A 17537-nucleotide genomic window follows, 5' to 3' on the forward strand; every position below is an offset into this window, starting at 1 on the left:
GACCTGGAAGCAACCTAAATGCCATTGACGGGTGATTAGATAAAGAAGTTGTGGTATGTATATACAATGGGATACTACTCAGTCATAGGAAACAATAAAATATTGCCATTTGCAGCAACATGGATGGACCTAGAGATTATACTTGGCAAAGTAAGTCAGACAGGAAAAGCCAAATATCGTATGATACTGTTTAAATGTGGAATCGAATAAAATGACAAAACAGAAACAGACTCACAGGCATAGAAAACACACTTATGATTACCAAAGGGGGAAGGTGGGGAGGGATAAATGAGGAGTTTGGGATTAGCAGATACACACTACTGTATACCTCAGGGCGGTACTTGATAAAGCAGAACGAAGCTGAGGTTCAGAGAGGCTCATGAGCAGCACCGGCGGTCGGTACATGCTAAAGCCAGGATTTAAATAGATCTGCCTGACTCCAGAGGTCTGTGCTTTTAGCTGTTGTGCTATTTAACTAGTTCTCCATCATACCATGTCTTGTTTACTCAGAAGGTGGGCATTATTGAGCCATTTTATTACCTGATGTTTAAAGAAGCATTCGTGTCTCTGAAACTAAAGTTGGAACTTGATGTTTTTGCTATTTGAACTTGAAAATGAAGTATAAAATGGAATTGTGTAGAGTATTCACATGACCACAGACTTCAGAATTAGGCTGCCTGGGTTTGATTGAATCCTGATTTCATACCTTCGTATGTAAGTGTACGCATTACTGTCTTCAGACCTTGGTTTCTACATCAGAAACAGGAGTATAATACCTTCCTTTTACTGTGGTGGTAAAGGTTGTACAGTACAGTTTTTAGAAGAATACCTGGCATATAGTTAACATTTATGAGTAATAAAGCAACTATTTCCCTTTTACTTTGGTTGATGCTCTTAAGCTCTGTTTCATTAGGCGGCGTGCAGCGTTGCTCCGCGTGGCGTGTATGTTTGTGGTAATACCACAACCACCTCTGGTTTGACTGTAACTCTTTCAAAAGATAGTTCCTCGGGAGATTTTGCTTTGGAAGCTGGTGCCCTGGTACTTGGTGATCAAGGTAAGAAGCCAAGGCAAATAATAATAATTCTGGGGCCCTTTTAAAAAGCCTTATCATTTCGGTTAATTTCTTTATATTCTAAGAGTCATTTGGACAACATGTCCCAACCAGTGAGTTAATTATTATATCTATTATAGTTATCAAAACATGCCATCTTAAATGTGTGTATATCTCACCTTACCTGTTCAAATTTGTCTTTAAGCTTTTTGAGGGTCAGTTTCGTATCTTCATTTTTGTAACCCAACAAAGTGCCTTGCCTTTGTTAATGAGTAAATATTACCTAGCAGTTAAATAAAACCAGTATTTTATTAGCTGTAAAACAAGCAAATTCTGCACCATGTGACATTTTGTAGTTTTAACTGTTGTAGGCTACTGAAAATATTTTTTATTGTGGAGTAGTTTCCATCCTGTCAGGTTTGAAACTTGGCCAGAGGAACATTTTTTTTTTTTGTCTGTATTATTTTACGGTGATTGTAGGCATCTGTGGAATAGATGAGTTTGATAAGATGGGGAATCAGCATCAAGCCTTGTTAGAAGCCATGGAGCAGCAAAGTATCAGTCTCGCTAAGGCTGGCGTGGTTTGTAGCCTCCCTGCAAGAACTTCCATCATTGCTGCTGCAAACCCAGTTGGAGGACACTACAATAAAGCCAAAACCGTTTCTGAGAATTTAAAGTAAGTCTCTTCAAATATTGATACCTTTAATATATTGAATTCCTATAGATATAAAAAAGATAACTGAGGGCATAAATGGATAGTTCAGAGAAGTTACAAGTTTCCAATAAATGTGCAAAAATATATTTGAACACCACACATTAAAACAACGAAGTACTATTGATGTCTACCAGCTTGGCAGACGTTTTAAATATTAATCATTATTGGCAACGGGGTGGGGAAATTGGTTCTCACATACACATTTAGCGTTTTGAGGGACAGCTTGGCATGTTTGTCATTCTTTTAAGTATACATTCGCTTTGTTCCAGCCAATCCTTTTAGGAATTGTACTCACAGAAATAGGCACACGAGTACACAAAGATATGTTGACAGGATGTGTATTTCAGCATTGTTTATTACTGCCGAAGACTGGAAACAACTTAAAACGAACTACAAGTAAGACTTACAGTGGAAAGTTGCATTCAGGAGAATGAAGGCAGCTTGATATGTACTGGCAGGGGAACAAGTCTGTGCTGTACTGTTAAGTGCCAGAAGCGCACTGCATACTCACGTATGTGGTGGGATCCCACTTTTTTCCAAAACCAGTGTTTGTATATGTGTATGCCTTCCCTTCTCATTTGTTCTGTACAGGTTGGACAAAATGAATGGGAAAGAGAAATAGACTCAAGTGTTGCGTAAGTGAGAAAAAGACAAAAATGCCTCATATGAAAAATCAGAACTTTAAATTCAAGTGGGAAACAAAAAGCTAGTTTCCTGATATTTAATAATATAGAAATGGTACATAGTAAAATACACAATTGTACTTGGAGATTCTGGGTATTTCTGTACCACCACCACCAAAAAAATCAACCTATTGGTGTTTCTTAGTAAAACAACAAGAGTTTTATATTGGAAAGATCAGAAGAGCCTATTGAACAAGGATGCAGGGGACTTGGATTCTGGTTTTGGGTGGTGCTACTGGGATGTTGGTCAAATTCTTTAATCACTCTGAATCTCAGGGGGTTTTTGTTTCAAGTAGAAGAGTTATCTGATTGGTAGATTCAGAGATGACTAAGTAGAATACAGCACTTTTATTACAGTGACCAGTAGACATATATGCCCCTTTAAGGAAAAGTGGTATTTTTGCTTCTAAATGGGTATAGGTTCTTTGATAAACTCAAGTGTTTTGGTGAGACAGAAGATACAAAAAATTAAGAACTACTTAACTGGATAACCTTCAATGGATCATGTAGCATTCTAGCTTACAAATTCAATGATCCTAAATCCTAGGCAGTGATACATGGAGAAGAATTTAGTGGTGTTGATGGTGTGAGAAAAGGCCATGTCCTCAGCATACTGGTACAGGTACATAAACGGCTGTGCATGTGTTGAAGAGCGTGTGGCCTGGTGTGTCTCTGGAGTTGGTAGGTATATGGAATCCAGAAATTATTACTTGTTTCTTTAAACTAAAACTTCATTTTTTTTCATTAAGTTCTACGTAGAACTCGATTAGTAAACAAATGAGTGAACAGTTTTCTAGGTTTCTGTTTGTTTTCATTCCGATCACTGTTTATTCTTTCTTTCACATCTCTTAGAATGGGGAGTGCCCTCCTATCCAGATTTGATTTGGTCTTTATCCTGTTAGACACCCCAAATGAGGATCATGATCATTTACTCTCCGAACACGTGATTGCAATAAGAGCTGGAAAGCACAGAGCTGTTAGCAGTGCCACAGTAACTCGTATGCATAGTCAAGACTCGAACACTTCTATACTGGAAGTGGTTTCTGATAAACCTCTATCAGAAAGACTAAAGGTATGTTTCTTCTCCTTAATCATTCAGTTGGGTTCTGTTTGAATGTCAGAGTTCAGTGTGTTGCTTATGGTAGGTCAGTAGTATATAAACTTTTCTCTGAAATACCTTTTCTATTATAATAGGAGAGTTTATGTAAAGTTCATTTGATTAGTAAGTCAACCAGATGGAGAGCTAGAACTACAGTGTGGCTTATTTGGAGAGTCTTTTAGAATGTTACATTTATCTAAACAAGTTATTTTAGCAGAAAGATTTTACTTGCTACTTACCCTTCTAATCTTGGGCCGTTTTATCATGCTTTAGGTGGTTCCTGGAGAAACAATAGATCCCATTCCCCACCAGCTGTTGAGAAAGTACATTGGTTATGCTCGGCAGTATGTCTATCCAAGGCTATCCGCAGAAGCTGCTCAGATTCTTCAGGACTTTTACCTTGAGCTCCGGAAACAGAGCCAGAGGTTAAATAGCTCACCAATCACTACTAGGCAGCTGGAATCTTTGATTCGTCTAACAGAGGTTCATTTATTTTGAGTTCATGCTCTTTTGGCTTAAAAAGCGGGTAGAGGGTAATAAGACTTCTCTCGATTTTTTTATGTAATTGATTTGCTTTTCTTTCTACTGAGAGACATTAGAAATGATGGATAAAAGGTTTTTAAAAGGTTTAGTTATATATTTAACACATCATAGGTCAGCCACTTCTTTCTAGGCAGGACCAGTTACTTACCATGCAGCATTGTTTCCTCTTTCATGACACTTAGGAGACTCCTGAACTTTGAAGAGTGGTTGGATTTAGAGATTCAAAATTGAGCATATGGGAACATGGAATGTGTCAGATAGCTTAGGAATGTTTGATTTGATACACAACAGGTCTGTAGGTGAAGTGCCTGTTTTTCTAACAGCAGAGACATCTGACTGCTATGGAATGCTAAGAGAGCTCTGGCAGTTAAAATTAGTTGGGTCAGAGTTTGGGCTTTTTACTTCTAGAATCTAATTAACTCATCTTTGTTGTTTTAACGAATTAGTTAATCATGATTTCCTGAAAGGAAAAGGCAAGGAGAAACCAAGTGTATTTCATGATCAAATCTTCTGGAATGAACACTCAGAAAGATGTGTTAGTAGATAAAAGTAGGTTTTAAAATGAGTGATTATTTCCATACTCAAGTTCTCAGATGACTTTCTTAAATTCTGACTTTTCATATTATAACCTCCCTCCCCAAGTTTTTATGTCAAATGAATAAATGAAATAAGCTTAGTTAGACATAGTATAACCTGCTCAATCAATGTTAAATAGATTTATTTCTTATTACCTGAAAATGGTTGTTTTCTTTCAAAGGCACGTGCAAGGTTGGAATTGAGAGAGGAAGCAACCAAAGAAGATGCTGAGGACATAGTTGAAATTATGAAATATAGGTAAGATTAAAATTTTAAATACTGTTTTAAATAAAATACTGGTCATCTTTCCATCTCAAATTATATATTAGGCCAAGCAAAATTATTTTTATTTAGCCCATTTAATCATATATTTTCCTCAGAGCAAATTGTACTTTCTTGGTTTAAAATATTTCTGGGTAAATAATCTTTACATTAAAAAAATTTTTTTGAATAGGTAATAACATTTCTATTTAGAACATTTTAGTTCTAAAATCAATTCAGATATAGACTTGCTCCCATCCTGTTTATCATCCATCCTTTCTCTTCACCAGGACACCCATTACTTTCTTGTAAATAGCTCGTGACTTACACTATACTTTTTTTTAAGTTGAGATACACTTCACATATGGCATTACTAGTTTCAGTTATGGAGCATACTGATTCTGCATGTGTGTGTGTCAGAAGGATCACCGCAGTCTGTCTAGTTAACAGCCGTCACCGCACAGTTACACATTTTTCTTGTGATGAAAACTTTAACGACCTGCTCTCTTAGCAACTTTCGAATACACAATACAGTATTACTAACTGTAGTCCCCATACTGCACATTCCATAACCAGCACTTCAATTTGTTTTGTGCCTGGAAGTTTGTTCCTTTTGACCTCCTTCACCCTTTTAAACCCCTGTGACCCTGCCTCTGGCAACCGCCAATCTGTTCTCATGTACTTTTTTTTCCCCCAAATTTGACAATATATCTAGAGATCTTTCCTTATTAGGACATTGAGGCTTTCTATTTTTTTTTTTTCACAGCCACATAGTATAGTTTAGATTCACCATAGTTTATTTAATTAGTCCCCCATTGCTAGACACATTTTCCATTCTTCTGCTATTACAAACAGTGCTACAATGAGCAACATCTATGAGATGCTTCATATGTGGGTAGTGTATGCCTCTATGATATTTCTGAGTCCGAGGGTAAATAAACACATTAGGATTTGACAAATATTGCTAATCTGTGTCCTTTGCATTTTATATCATTTGGCAGATCGTAATTCTTAAGAGGTAGAAAAAAATAAATATTTTAACTGATAATATATGACTATCTTAGACATGGGTTGGTTTTCTTTAATCAATAAAAGCAAAAGTTTATTGTTTTAGATAGGCTTTTTCTTTCAGTTAAAAAAATTTTTTAATAGGTTTTACACATTCATGTGCCTCAGAACTTCAAAGTTCAAAAAGTATATGGTGGAAAAAGTTTCCTCTTACCCTGTTTCTAGCTACCTAGTTCTTCCTCTTGCCCCAGTGACAACAAATATCAATTTTTGTATGACTTTCAGGTATAAACTACACATCGCAGCTCAATATCTTTATACTTTTTCCCCTTTAACAGATAAATGGTAGCACGCCAAATACATTCTGTACCTTAATTTTTTCATTTAAAATGCATTTTGGAGATTATTCCATATCAATGTCTAAAGAGCTTTTTTTCACAACTGCATAGTGTTCTATTGTGTGAATTTATCATAATTTAGAAATTGGTTCTTTTTAATATGCTCTCTCATAGCACTTAAAATATAAATATTAGGAATCTTTTTCTGAGGTCCCAAAGTATTATTTTAAAATGAAATTATTTTGTTAAGTAATTTCTACTCTTCTTTTCCCTAAGAGCTGCTATTTTGGGCTTGCTTGGAGTTTGCCCAGTTGTTCCTCTTTGGCTCTGAGTAAGTGGTACAGCATTGCTGCCAGGGCACAAGCTTTAGAATCTGACCTGGGACAGCAGTGGCGAGTTACACTCTGCTTTTCAGCCTCCTTTTGTGTAAAACACACCATAAAGGATTGTGCTGAGGTGTCATGCAATAAGGCTATGTGTATATGTATATAAAGTGATAAATGTGGTTCTGGCACATTAGTAAACACTATTTACGACCGATAGTGCTAGCTTTGATATTAAGATGAGACTGAGAAGACCCCCTTTTCTGTGACTCATTCCGCCCACCAAAAGCTTTAAAAACTGACAGATCTCACATCACAAATCAGAAGTTTCCAAAATTACCCTTTTCAAAGAATTTCATGGTCCTGGTCTTTAGTGTTCTCCAGATAAACTGCCCAGTAGCACTGAGCTGCAGATCCTTTCCTCCCTTTCTTTACCTCACTGTCTCTTCATCCCCAGGCTGATACTGGCCTGTCCCCGGAGGATACCCTGTTCCCTCTGCTGCCTCTAGAATCTTGCTGTATCCCACACCACCTCCTGCAGGTCCAAGCATTAACCGGCAGCTTGTCTCTTGCCCTTATAGGCAGCCTGTGGAAGAAGCAGAAACTTTTCTTACATCAATGTGTCTGAGTTTGTTAGCAACAGTGAGGTTATGTTTGCAGTCTTTGAAAGTTTTAAAGAACTTTAGATTGACAGCTTCTAATTTTTTATTGCTGGCCCCAGAGCAACTGCCTCATAATGAGTAAAATTATGAACAATTAATGACTACCAGCCCTTTCAACCAGTTTCTAACATATTACCTTCTTTGTCTTAATATCTTATTGGTTTAGCATCACACAGTGCTTGAACCATCGATTTTCTCTTTTACATGACTCAGTACCAGGGTTTGAGGGGCCTTACAGGTGAAAATTTTACCAAGCTGGCTTTATTGCCTCTCCAGTTGACTTCATTGTGCTGGAGACCCTCCAGTTGTCATTTATAAGCAACCTGGTAATCTAGTAATTAACAAATAAATACATGTTTAAATCTTTGCTACGTGAGCCTCATGGCTACTTGCACATTTTTCTTCTTAACAACCTGGAGGACCGGGACAAAAATGTCTATAGCCGTGCCATATTGGATAACTCTGTTTTTCTTCCCCTTCCTTAAGCATGCTAGGAACTTACTCTGATGAGTTTGGGAACCTAGATTTTGAGCGATCCCAGCATGGTTCTGGAATGAGCAACAGGTCAACAGCAAAAAGATTTATTTCTGCTCTCAACAACATTGCTGAAAGAACTTACAATAATTTATTTCAATTTCATCAACTTCGGCAGATTGCCAAAGAGCTAAACATTCAGGTATGATTAACCAAATACTTAGTAAATCTGTTTTATAATAATTTCAGGAGGTCTTTATTAATATATAATAGAACTGTCAAAAGATTTGGATTAAAAGAATGTAATAAGCAATTTGGGAGTACTTAAAAATACAAGCTTGTTTTCTTTAAGATATGAAAGTTGTTGCTCAGAGCTTTAAAAAAAAAAACCCTACTTCTTTTCAAAAGAGTTTTCAGTGTCTTGATAGAGGGAAACATAGCAAGATTCAGTTTCCATGTTCTTCTGACAATCCTTGTGGGCAAGTCATCTTACCATCTTTAAACCTCAGTTTTCTCATTTGTTAAATGGACATAATTGCACCTGCTCTGCCTGCTTAAAAGTTTTAGTGAAAAATGGGTATAATAGCACTTTAAACATGTAAAACAGCTTATATGGAAAATTGCTCACTTAATTTCAAAAGTTAGTCTGATTTTTGTTTTGAAACTAAGCTAAAACAAATACAAAAGAGTCTCTATATACTGGGGTTTTTATTTTTGATTAGCTAGGCATTATAGAATCCAATGTTCATATGTAGACAGTTTTCTCTGTAAGAAGTGCAGATAATTTTATTTGCCCAAGAAACTTAGCAATTGTATGTTACTGTTTGAGAGATTAATTTTAAAAATCGTGTTTTTGCACATTACTTAATGGGCTAAAACTCTTTTGATATTTTCTTCTAGGTTGCTGATTTTGAACATTTTATTGGATCATTAAATGACCAAGGTTACCTCTTGAAAAAAGGCCCAAAAGTTTACCAGCTTCAAACTATGTGAAAGGACTACCAAGTCAGGCCCTCCTGGATTTATTAAGAAGAATATGTGCGTACACACACACACACACTTTTCTTTGAAAAATGACATCCTAAAAGCAGTATAATAGGAAAAGAGTTTTGGACTAATTTAAGAAATGAGAAAGTCAGCATGTTCATTTTTTATTTCTCCAAAAGGTTAAAAATAAAATGTTTACATTTTGTCTAAATGATATAATTATAAATTCTTTATAGTTTTATTTTTGAGTTTTTATTCTTATAAATGTTTCATAGTTTTACATATCAAATGTCCATCTGGGTAAGTGTTTACAAAGTTACATTTTAATGTTTAAGTAGTTCTGACACACAAAAAAATGAATGAATATCATAGAAATAAATTGAAACCAACTTTGAATTTCAGAAAAAATTGGAAATATTTTATATTGACCTTTTTTTAATGGAGGTAACTTTGGTTTGCAACATTATAAAAGTGTCATGTGTACAACATTATAATTAGACTTTTTGTATGCACTACTGCATGCTCACCAAAAGTCTAGTTTCCATCCATATATTGACATCTTAAGCTTAACATCTTAGCTACTGAAAAAAATTTTTAAATAAATAGCTTCTGTTAAAACCTAGCAGCCTCTGTTCCACTCTTCCACATGCCCTAATTTTCTGTTCAGTTTCAACTATTCTCCCATTTACCTCCATTTTTCTAAAGGACAGCCTAGTAATGCTAATTCTGGAGTTCTCAATTTAAAAAATTTTATTGATTTTTTTTTTTTACCTTAGAAGAAAAGAATGTGGTTCTCTTAAACCGTTCTAGATATATATATATATATATATACACACGCTGTTTTCCAATTTAGTTAAATATAATTTTTTGTTAAATTTGTATTTAGCCTTAATATTATTATGACTATTGAATATTACTCATTTCCTTTCTTGTACAACTTTTTGTTTTCCCTAGAATTAATAATTTGTTTTTCAACTACTTACCTTTTATGTACCTACCACTGTATTGACCCTGAGGCTCCACTGCAAGTCTGAGTCTCGTCCCAAACTATGCAGACAAATCAAATAATCTATTTTACCTTCTTGGAGACCCCTCTCCTAGAGTTCTTTGGCCTTTCCAGTCTGAATTACACATCTGTCATCTTGGAACTTCTCGTTTTCTCTCCCATTTCCTGGCTTCTGTGTCTTCCTCTTTATTGTTTTATTCCTCCCTTTTGGTGGAGCCCATTTTCTAGTAGCTTCCTGAGGACCAGTTTTTAAAGGCATATTGTACCCTTACTCCTAGATTGATATTTTGGGCATAGATTTTTAGTTTGGAAATCATTTTCACTCAGAATTTTAGAAATTGTGCTATTGCTTTTAGTTTCCAGTGTTGCTGTGTGGAAATCCAAAGCCATTTTGATTTTTATTCTTGGTATGTGACCTTTATTTCCTCTTGAGAAACTATTTTTATCTTCTCTTTTCCCGTGATGTTCTGAAATTTTGTAGTGTTCAGTAACTATCCTGCTGGTTTCTCATGCCCCCAAGTGTTGGCGTTATCTTAACTCTTTGTCTTATCCCCGTTATCAGTCCATCAAGTCCTCTCAGCACTATCTTCAAAATATCTGAAATCTGATTACTTTTCATTACTTCCAGTTCCACCATCCTGGCCCAAGCCATCTCTTGTCCAGCTTTGTAAAGACAGATTTTGCTTTATTCAGTACTCCTGCCCTAGCAGGTAAAACATTTCGAACACATACTCCTTGAGGTAGACACACACAAAGTGGGTGATTATCCCAGTTATAAATGAGGACACTCATAAATGGTTACCACTTATAAACAGTTAAACAGCTTAATTTAAGCATATAGAAAAAGAACAACAGAATAAAAGAAGAGTTTCTAGTAAAAAGATGGAGGCATTCTCCCGTTTGTCCTGGGAAGTTGCTCAAAAGCAGTGAGGAAACTGAGAAACAAATACATAGTCCATCTTCTGTGAACTAGGAAGCAACGGAGACCCCAAACCCCAGCACTGGGAAGGGCTGCCAGAAGCTGTTAGGATGACCCAGGCAGCCTGGCATGAAAGAGGAGGCAGAGATGATGTCTATGGTGGAAGATTTTAGAGGGAAGCAACAAAGTATTTCTTAAAGTGTACTTTGCACATCTCTTGGAGCAAAAAGTAAAAACCCCACATTTGCAAAAAAAAAAAAAAAAAAAACCACATTTGCAGTGGTGGGAATACTGTGTACATGTTGGCAGCGGTGGCTTCTCTCCAGACCTAGCTGGAATACGGGAAGTAAGAGAGTAGAAGTTAAATGAGAAGTCACACAGATAAGCCACTCGGAAGGAGAAAAAAAAAATCTGGCTGTCCTCAAATTCTCCAAAGCAACCTTAACCACTGAAACAAATAGAGCAATGTCTACAAACATTTTTAAGAAAGAATTTTATACTGAGGTGTTTCAGTCAGGTTTTAATTGCAAACCAGGAGTCAACAACCTTTTTCTGTAAAGGGCCTGACAGGAAAAAAATTGTAGGCTTTCAGGGCCGTATAACCTGTCACAACTATTCACCTCTGCCATTGTAGCACTACATAAACAAATGAGTGTGGGTATGTGCCGATGCGACTTCGTTAATAGACACTGAAATTTGGATTTCATACAGTTTTCATGTATCAGGAGTACTAAGTATTAAGTTTTTAATCCATGAATAACAACTAGTGGGTCAGATTTGGCCCATGAACCATGATTTGCAGGCTCTTGGTTGCAAACAGTAGAAACTGATGATTAAGCAGGAAAAGGAGGTTTTTGAAAGAATTTTGCTTAGCTCACAGAATTGTTGGAAAGCTAGTGAATTAAGAGGATGAACTTCAAGGAGCAATTTCTAAAACTGGCCCGAAGAGGAAGCTGCGACCACCCCACTGCCACGCGAGGCACTAGAGGAAAGAGCTGCCGCCTCCGTGCCCCACAGGTGCCCAGTCTGTACCGGGAACCCGGGGAAACTGCTGCCCCTGCAGAAAACTGGAAGAGTGCCCCCACCCACAGCAGAACAGCAACAAAGGATTCTTCATAAGGCCTGTACTTATACATTAACCAATCGCCCTCCTCACTTTCCTCTGTTACTTGAAATTAAATATATTGGTAGTAGTCAACTTGGTAATTTAGTCCTTAGGATAGAGGTTATCAAAGGTGAATGTAGCTGAACTGGAAGAGGAATAAATACCGCACAGTGAGTGATAGATCTTTAAAGCTCCTTTTATAAAGAAGTGAAATAATAGTTTTTACATTGATAAGTTACAGTTGTCATTGTTACACAGATGTTATGAATGGGTAGAAAATATGTATGTGTGTTGACTAGACAAAGAAATGGATGGCAGTAAATAAAGTCATCTGATACCCAACATCCGTCCCATCCTCCTGGTGTGCCTTCCTATAAAGCAGAGGCTGAAAAGCAGAGAAGTCACATTTCCCAAAGTCCTTTCGCAGCTAGTTCTGAGTATGAGCCGGGTTCCATTGATTAGATGTCCTTGTGTGAGATTTGGAAGGTGAAATTGGACAGCCGTCTTCTTGCTTGTTGTTTTCCGCTCGCACGTGTAGTTGAGGAGACGTTTAGTTTCTGTGCAGCAGAATGCGAGCAGTTGTTAAGAGGCGGTGTGTGATGCTGGCAGGCCCTGATTCTCCACCTTTCTCATTGTTGTGGGGGTAGGCAGCTCCCCTGGCAAGCCAGACCTGCAGTGTTTGTCTGGGAGTCAATTCTGGAGACCCAGCATGGAGCCCACTCCTCCAGCCCTTCCAACAATGTTACAAGCATCTCCATTTTAACAATCCTACTTTTTAATGTGCCAAGAATGGTTTGTGTTTCCTGCAACTAAACTCTCACTGATACACCTTTATCCAAAGAATTCCACCCAGCTCATGTACTATGTACTTTAAAACTTATGAGGCAATATTAATTCACAAAAACTACATACTAGTTTTATTTAAAGTTACAGAAGTCACCAGAAGTTACAGAGGTCTTTTAGAAGAACTAAAATCCAAAAAGCTATACCAGGTTTGCTCTGGACAGCAGGCCTATGGCTGGAAAGGTAGAGGGTACTTATTTTCATCATCTGCTTCTCTACACAATGGAATTAGCTACCATGTGGATATATAATTTGATAAAATAGACATAAAAATAATCAAAAAGGTTAAAAAAATTAACATTTTGACATTTAAACTGAAACTATTCTTAGTACACGGACTCGCAAAGTCGCTGAATAATTTGTGAAGACTACAAAACCTTAGTCTTGCTTCCATAAATGAATAAAAGTTTCGACTGATCTCATCTAGATATATTGACACTGGACAGCCTGAAAATTTCTCTTCCTCAGGGATGGTATATTATGTATAGTATTGAAAAAGGCTGTCCTTCTCAGTCCGAAAAGCATCTTGAAACACAAAGTCACGTTTGGCAGGCAGAATAATGTCGTCTCCTCCACCGATGACATCTACATCCTAGTCCCCAGAATCTGACCGTGTTAGGTTACATGGCAAAGGAAAATTAAGATTGTTCATCAGCAGGCCTTAAAATTGGGAGAATATCCTGAATTACTTAGGTAGGCTCAATGTAATCAGAAGGAAACTTAAAAGTGGAAGGAGGCAGATGGAGTCAGTCAGAGGAGGATGTGACTGAAAAAAAGACACAAAGAGCTGCAACACTGTTGGCTTTTTAGATGGAGGAAGAGGGGCATCAGACAAGGAATGTGGGTGGCCTCTACAGTCTGGGGAAAGCAAGGAAACAGATGCCACCCAGAGCCAAGTCGATGCTGTGCTTTTAGCCTTGTGCGATCCGTGTTAGACTTCCGATCTTCAGAACTGTAAGAGAACAAATTTGTGTTAAGGCACTGTGTTGGTGGTAATGTGTTACAACAGCAATAGGCCACCGATACAATAGCGTATACACAGTGTTCTAACGGAGCTGAGATCTAGTCATGACACCAAAAAAACAGCTGTAAAACAAAGGGCAGGTTATGTCATTCTGTTGTCTCCTGTATTCAGCACAGCGGGACCAGCAGCGCTTTGCAACTTACCAAGGAAAGCATGAGTGGCAAGACAATACTACCCTCTAGAGGCAGCATTTTTATTTTCACTACTTCCTCAGCAAAGGATCAATGAAAGGATAAGGAACCATACGCAGTGCAGCTCCACTGTGACTGCATAGTAGATGTTAGTAGCTATTGTTGCTAGCAGTTATGTTGTCAAAGAATTAACAAGCATGCTTATTTATGGTTAATTATTTACAATCCTTTCTCTTCTCCTGTTCTTTTGTTCTCTTACTGTTAGAAATTATGATTGACTACAGAAGTTGGGATAAGACAACCAGTATATTTTGCTTTTTTAAAAAAATAATCCTGATAAAAGGGTAAAGAGATAAAATTTTGAAATTAATTTCGAACAAGAGACTTAGGGTTTATATATGGATATTTATTTGGATTTTGGTTACAGAATTACTTTTCTAATCATTTTTTTCCTAATTTGGGGGTAAAGTCCAGTGACAGATTCCCAATCCCTTTAGACACAGGAGTTGCCCACTTATTTAGTTGATCTTATTGGATAGAAATGAATTACTACAGAATTTATAAAATAGGGAATTAACTTATTATAAGCCAAACACTAACTGTAGGACTTTGAGGTCTCCTCTGCCCCCTAGCCTCCTCTAAACTGAATTTTTTTGCAAATATGCTCCACTATAATTTACTGTGTGTATCCTAAGAGCTTAGATCTGGCTTGTTGTTTTACTGGGTTTCTGCATTTTCTCCATTGTTCATCCCAGATTAATCTGTTCATTTGTTGACAAACCTGTTATGTTCTAGAAAATGAAATCAAAGACTGATACAGCTGGACATTCTCCTATCTTAGAACATTATGGAAATGGTTTGTTGGAAGCACTGTTACTTTTTAGTCCTGGACTGTACTGGGCTGTCATTGACCTTTAGGCCAAAATGCCAGACACTTTACTGTCCTACTTTATAAAGACTTAGTAGTAGTGTCAGTTGTCCATAGTAAAATTGACATTCTAAATATACACACACATATATATAATAGTTTCCTGTATTTTATTAAAATTTTTTCCAGCTTATTGAGATGTAATTGTCACATAACATTGTATAAATTTAATATGATTTGATACATGTATATATCCGCTACATATATATGTATATATTGGGGAATGATTACCACAGTAAGGTTAGTTAACACCTCCGTCACCTCACATAATTATTTGTGTGTGCAATGAGAGCATTTACGATCTACTTTCTTAGCAACTTTGAAGTATACACTACAGTATTGTTTTGGGTTTTCTGTTGTTAACGGAGGTACTGGGGATTGAACCCAAGAACTTGTGCATGCTAAGCACAGACTTTATCACTGAGCTATACCCTCCCCTCATAGTACAGCGTTGTTAACTATAGTCACCATGCTGTACAGTAGATCCCCAGAATTTACTTATCTTATACTGGAAGTTTGTATCCTTTGACCAACATTTCCCCATTTCCTAGTTTACTATATTTAAAGTGTGGGTTTTATTTTATTTTGGGGTTAACTTTTTGTTTAATTTTACATTGAAGTGAAAAACAGAACAACATAATGAAATTGCTACACAGACAATAGACAAAAGTTCTATTTTAAAAACTTACAATTCAGTAAATGTAATTCTTTTTGTTTTTCTATTATTTTTTCTTCTTTTCTCTTTTTCTTAATATAATGTAATTCCATACATGGAAATATACAAAAATACATGACTAAAATTGTATTTTAAACAGAAAACCATGAATGATATTTCATGGTTTAATTTTTGTGACTATCTTAATAGGCAAAATGCTCACACAATAAGGCAGTAAGTGAACAGATCAGGTGTTATTCTTGACAGTCCTGGATAAAACTAGATTCACATAAATTGACAGTACAGAGGTTGAATAGATAATTAACATTAAACCAGAATTGAATTAGAAAAAAAACAAACAAAAGATTAAGCGAATATCAAAAGGAAAAGAAATAAAACCTGCCGTAGCAACAAATGAAAAAAACATGAACAGAAAAGCAAGTAAGATCATATCCTCAGTGCCAACTGTTACAGGCAGATGCAGCAGGGACTGAACGCTTATGGAGCAGAAAGAAAAATCCCAAGAGACAATGAGAAAGTGTCCTAAATTAAGGAAAAGTGGGAAATGTGACTAAAGGCAATTTGGTGAGTGGAAAGGACAGGAGACTGAAATACTGCCCACTCCCCCTTGACAGGATTATCCAGAATGTCTATGTATGAGAATTGAAGGTATTCGATTCCAATATGATTGTTTTGAAAATTACCCTTTTTACATTTGCTAGTTAGTACATTTTAATTTTTTCTCTCAATATCAGTATTTCATGTGCCTAAGAAACTGAAGATTTCTTTTGATAAATACTCAGATCTACAATGATGTTCAGCTTCAATTGGTCTTTCTTAAACTACCTGAATTAAGTTTAAGATCAACTTCAATGTGGGTCTGTCATCAGACAGGGCTGAGGAGGATGGAGAGGAGGCAAGAACCATTCAACTTCAGTCTGACAGAGAACCCAACAAGAAAATAACTCTGTAACATTGCATGATTAATAAATAGTAGTAGTATAACAGTATATCAATAATTAGTAGAATGTATGATATAATTTTTTTACTGAAGTCAGCTTACAATGTGTCAATTTCTGGTATACAGCATAATAGTCCAGTCGCACATATACATATTTTCATTTTCATATTCTTTTCACCATAGGTTACTACAAGAATATTGAATATAGTCCCCTGTACTATACAGTATAAACTTGCTGTTTATCTATTTTATATGTAGTAGTATATGCAAATTTCGAACTGCCAGTTTATCCCTTCCCACCCTCACCCATATTTGTTTTCTATGTCTGTGAGCCTGTTTCTATTCTGTAAATAAGTCCATTTGTCTTTTTTTTTTTTTTTTTTTTAGATTCCACATATAAGTGATACCACATGGTATTTTTCTCTTTCTGGCTTCACTTAGAATGACAATCTCCAGGTCCACCCATACTGCTGCAAATGGCATTATTTAAATTATTATTTTTTTTATGGCTGAGTATAAATTGTATAAATATACCGCAGCTTCTTTATCCAGTCATCTGTCCATGGACACTTAGGTTGTTTCCATGTCTTGGCTATTGTAAACAGTGCTGCTATGAACATTGGGGTGCATGTATCTTTGAATGTATGATATAATTTAGATATTAACTAGTAATTAGTGTGTATTAGCCAGTTAATTAACGACGAACTGATTCTTAATTATTCTGGCTCATCCTCTAATAAGCAGGTTTCTTAACCTCTCTAAACCTAAATTCCCTTACCTGGAAAAGTAAAGGTATTAATAGAACCTACAACGGGAGGATTAAACGAGATGATGTACTACGCCCTATAGGTAAACACTTTTTTTCGGTAAACGACTAGTAATTGCTATTATTGGCATTTTCTAATACCCACATTTTTGGCAAATGCAACCCTCAAAAGAGGCAAAAGAGCAGAGACCTAGTATTAAACACTTCCTCTGTACCAGATATTTTAGTAATATTTAAACCTCCCTCGCGGGCCCCTGGAGCCGCACACACCTCGGGTTTCCGGCCGCGGCCTGAGATGACCCGTCCTCTCCTGGCCACGGCGGCCGCGCTCCGGCCCCCTCCAGCGCGTTCCTCTGCCCGCTCCCCACCGGCCTCGGCCCCCGCTCGTGGGCGGACACAGGAGGGCGCCGCGCGCGGCCGCTACCCGGCAGCCCACGGGGCCTAACGGCACGCGACTACGGCCGCCGACCGGAGCGCC

At 36.9% G+C, this 17537-nt stretch overlaps 1 protein-coding gene and 2 long non-coding RNA genes across 4 annotated transcripts in view; 1 reads left to right on the forward strand and 2 right to left on the reverse strand.

Annotated features, from left to right (window-relative positions):
• The window catches only part of MCM8 (minichromosome maintenance 8 homologous recombination repair factor), a 34210-nt gene extending 24960 nt beyond the window's left edge, over window positions 1-9250 (forward strand). For both annotated transcript variants that reach the window (XM_010994500.3, XM_031434227.2), the window contains exons 13-19: window positions 914-1055; window positions 1533-1728; window positions 3303-3522; window positions 3823-4032; window positions 4850-4926; window positions 7747-7936; window positions 8635-9250. In XM_010994500.3, coding sequence (XP_010992802.3) covers window positions 914-1055; window positions 1533-1728; window positions 3303-3522; window positions 3823-4032; window positions 4850-4926; window positions 7747-7936; window positions 8635-8727 — 1128 coding nt within the window. In that variant the 3' untranslated portion in view covers window positions 8728-9250. The remainder of the gene's footprint in view (window positions 1-913; window positions 1056-1532; window positions 1729-3302; window positions 3523-3822; window positions 4033-4849; window positions 4927-7746; window positions 7937-8634) is intronic.
• Window positions 1634-4294, reverse strand: LOC135318528 (uncharacterized). The gene is made up of 3 exons (XR_010376664.1): window positions 4241-4294; window positions 3789-3861; window positions 1634-1692 (listed from the first exon to the last, which is right to left on the reverse strand). It is a non-coding gene; the product is annotated as an uncharacterized LOC135318528 (long non-coding RNA).
• A 2681-nt stretch (window positions 9251-11931) lies between the features above and the next one.
• LOC116147411 (uncharacterized) lies at window positions 11932-17515 on the reverse strand. Its single transcript, XR_004130995.2, has 2 exons — window positions 17330-17515; window positions 11932-13546 (listed from the first exon to the last, which is right to left on the reverse strand). It is a non-coding gene; the product is annotated as an uncharacterized LOC116147411 (long non-coding RNA).
• Between the last annotated feature and the right edge of the window lie 22 nt (window positions 17516-17537).

Source organism: Camelus dromedarius, chromosome 18 (genome assembly GCF_036321535.1).
Source record: "Camelus dromedarius isolate mCamDro1 chromosome 18, mCamDro1.pat, whole genome shotgun sequence".
In the NCBI taxonomy this organism is placed as follows: domain Eukaryota; kingdom Metazoa; phylum Chordata; class Mammalia; order Artiodactyla; family Camelidae; genus Camelus; species Camelus dromedarius.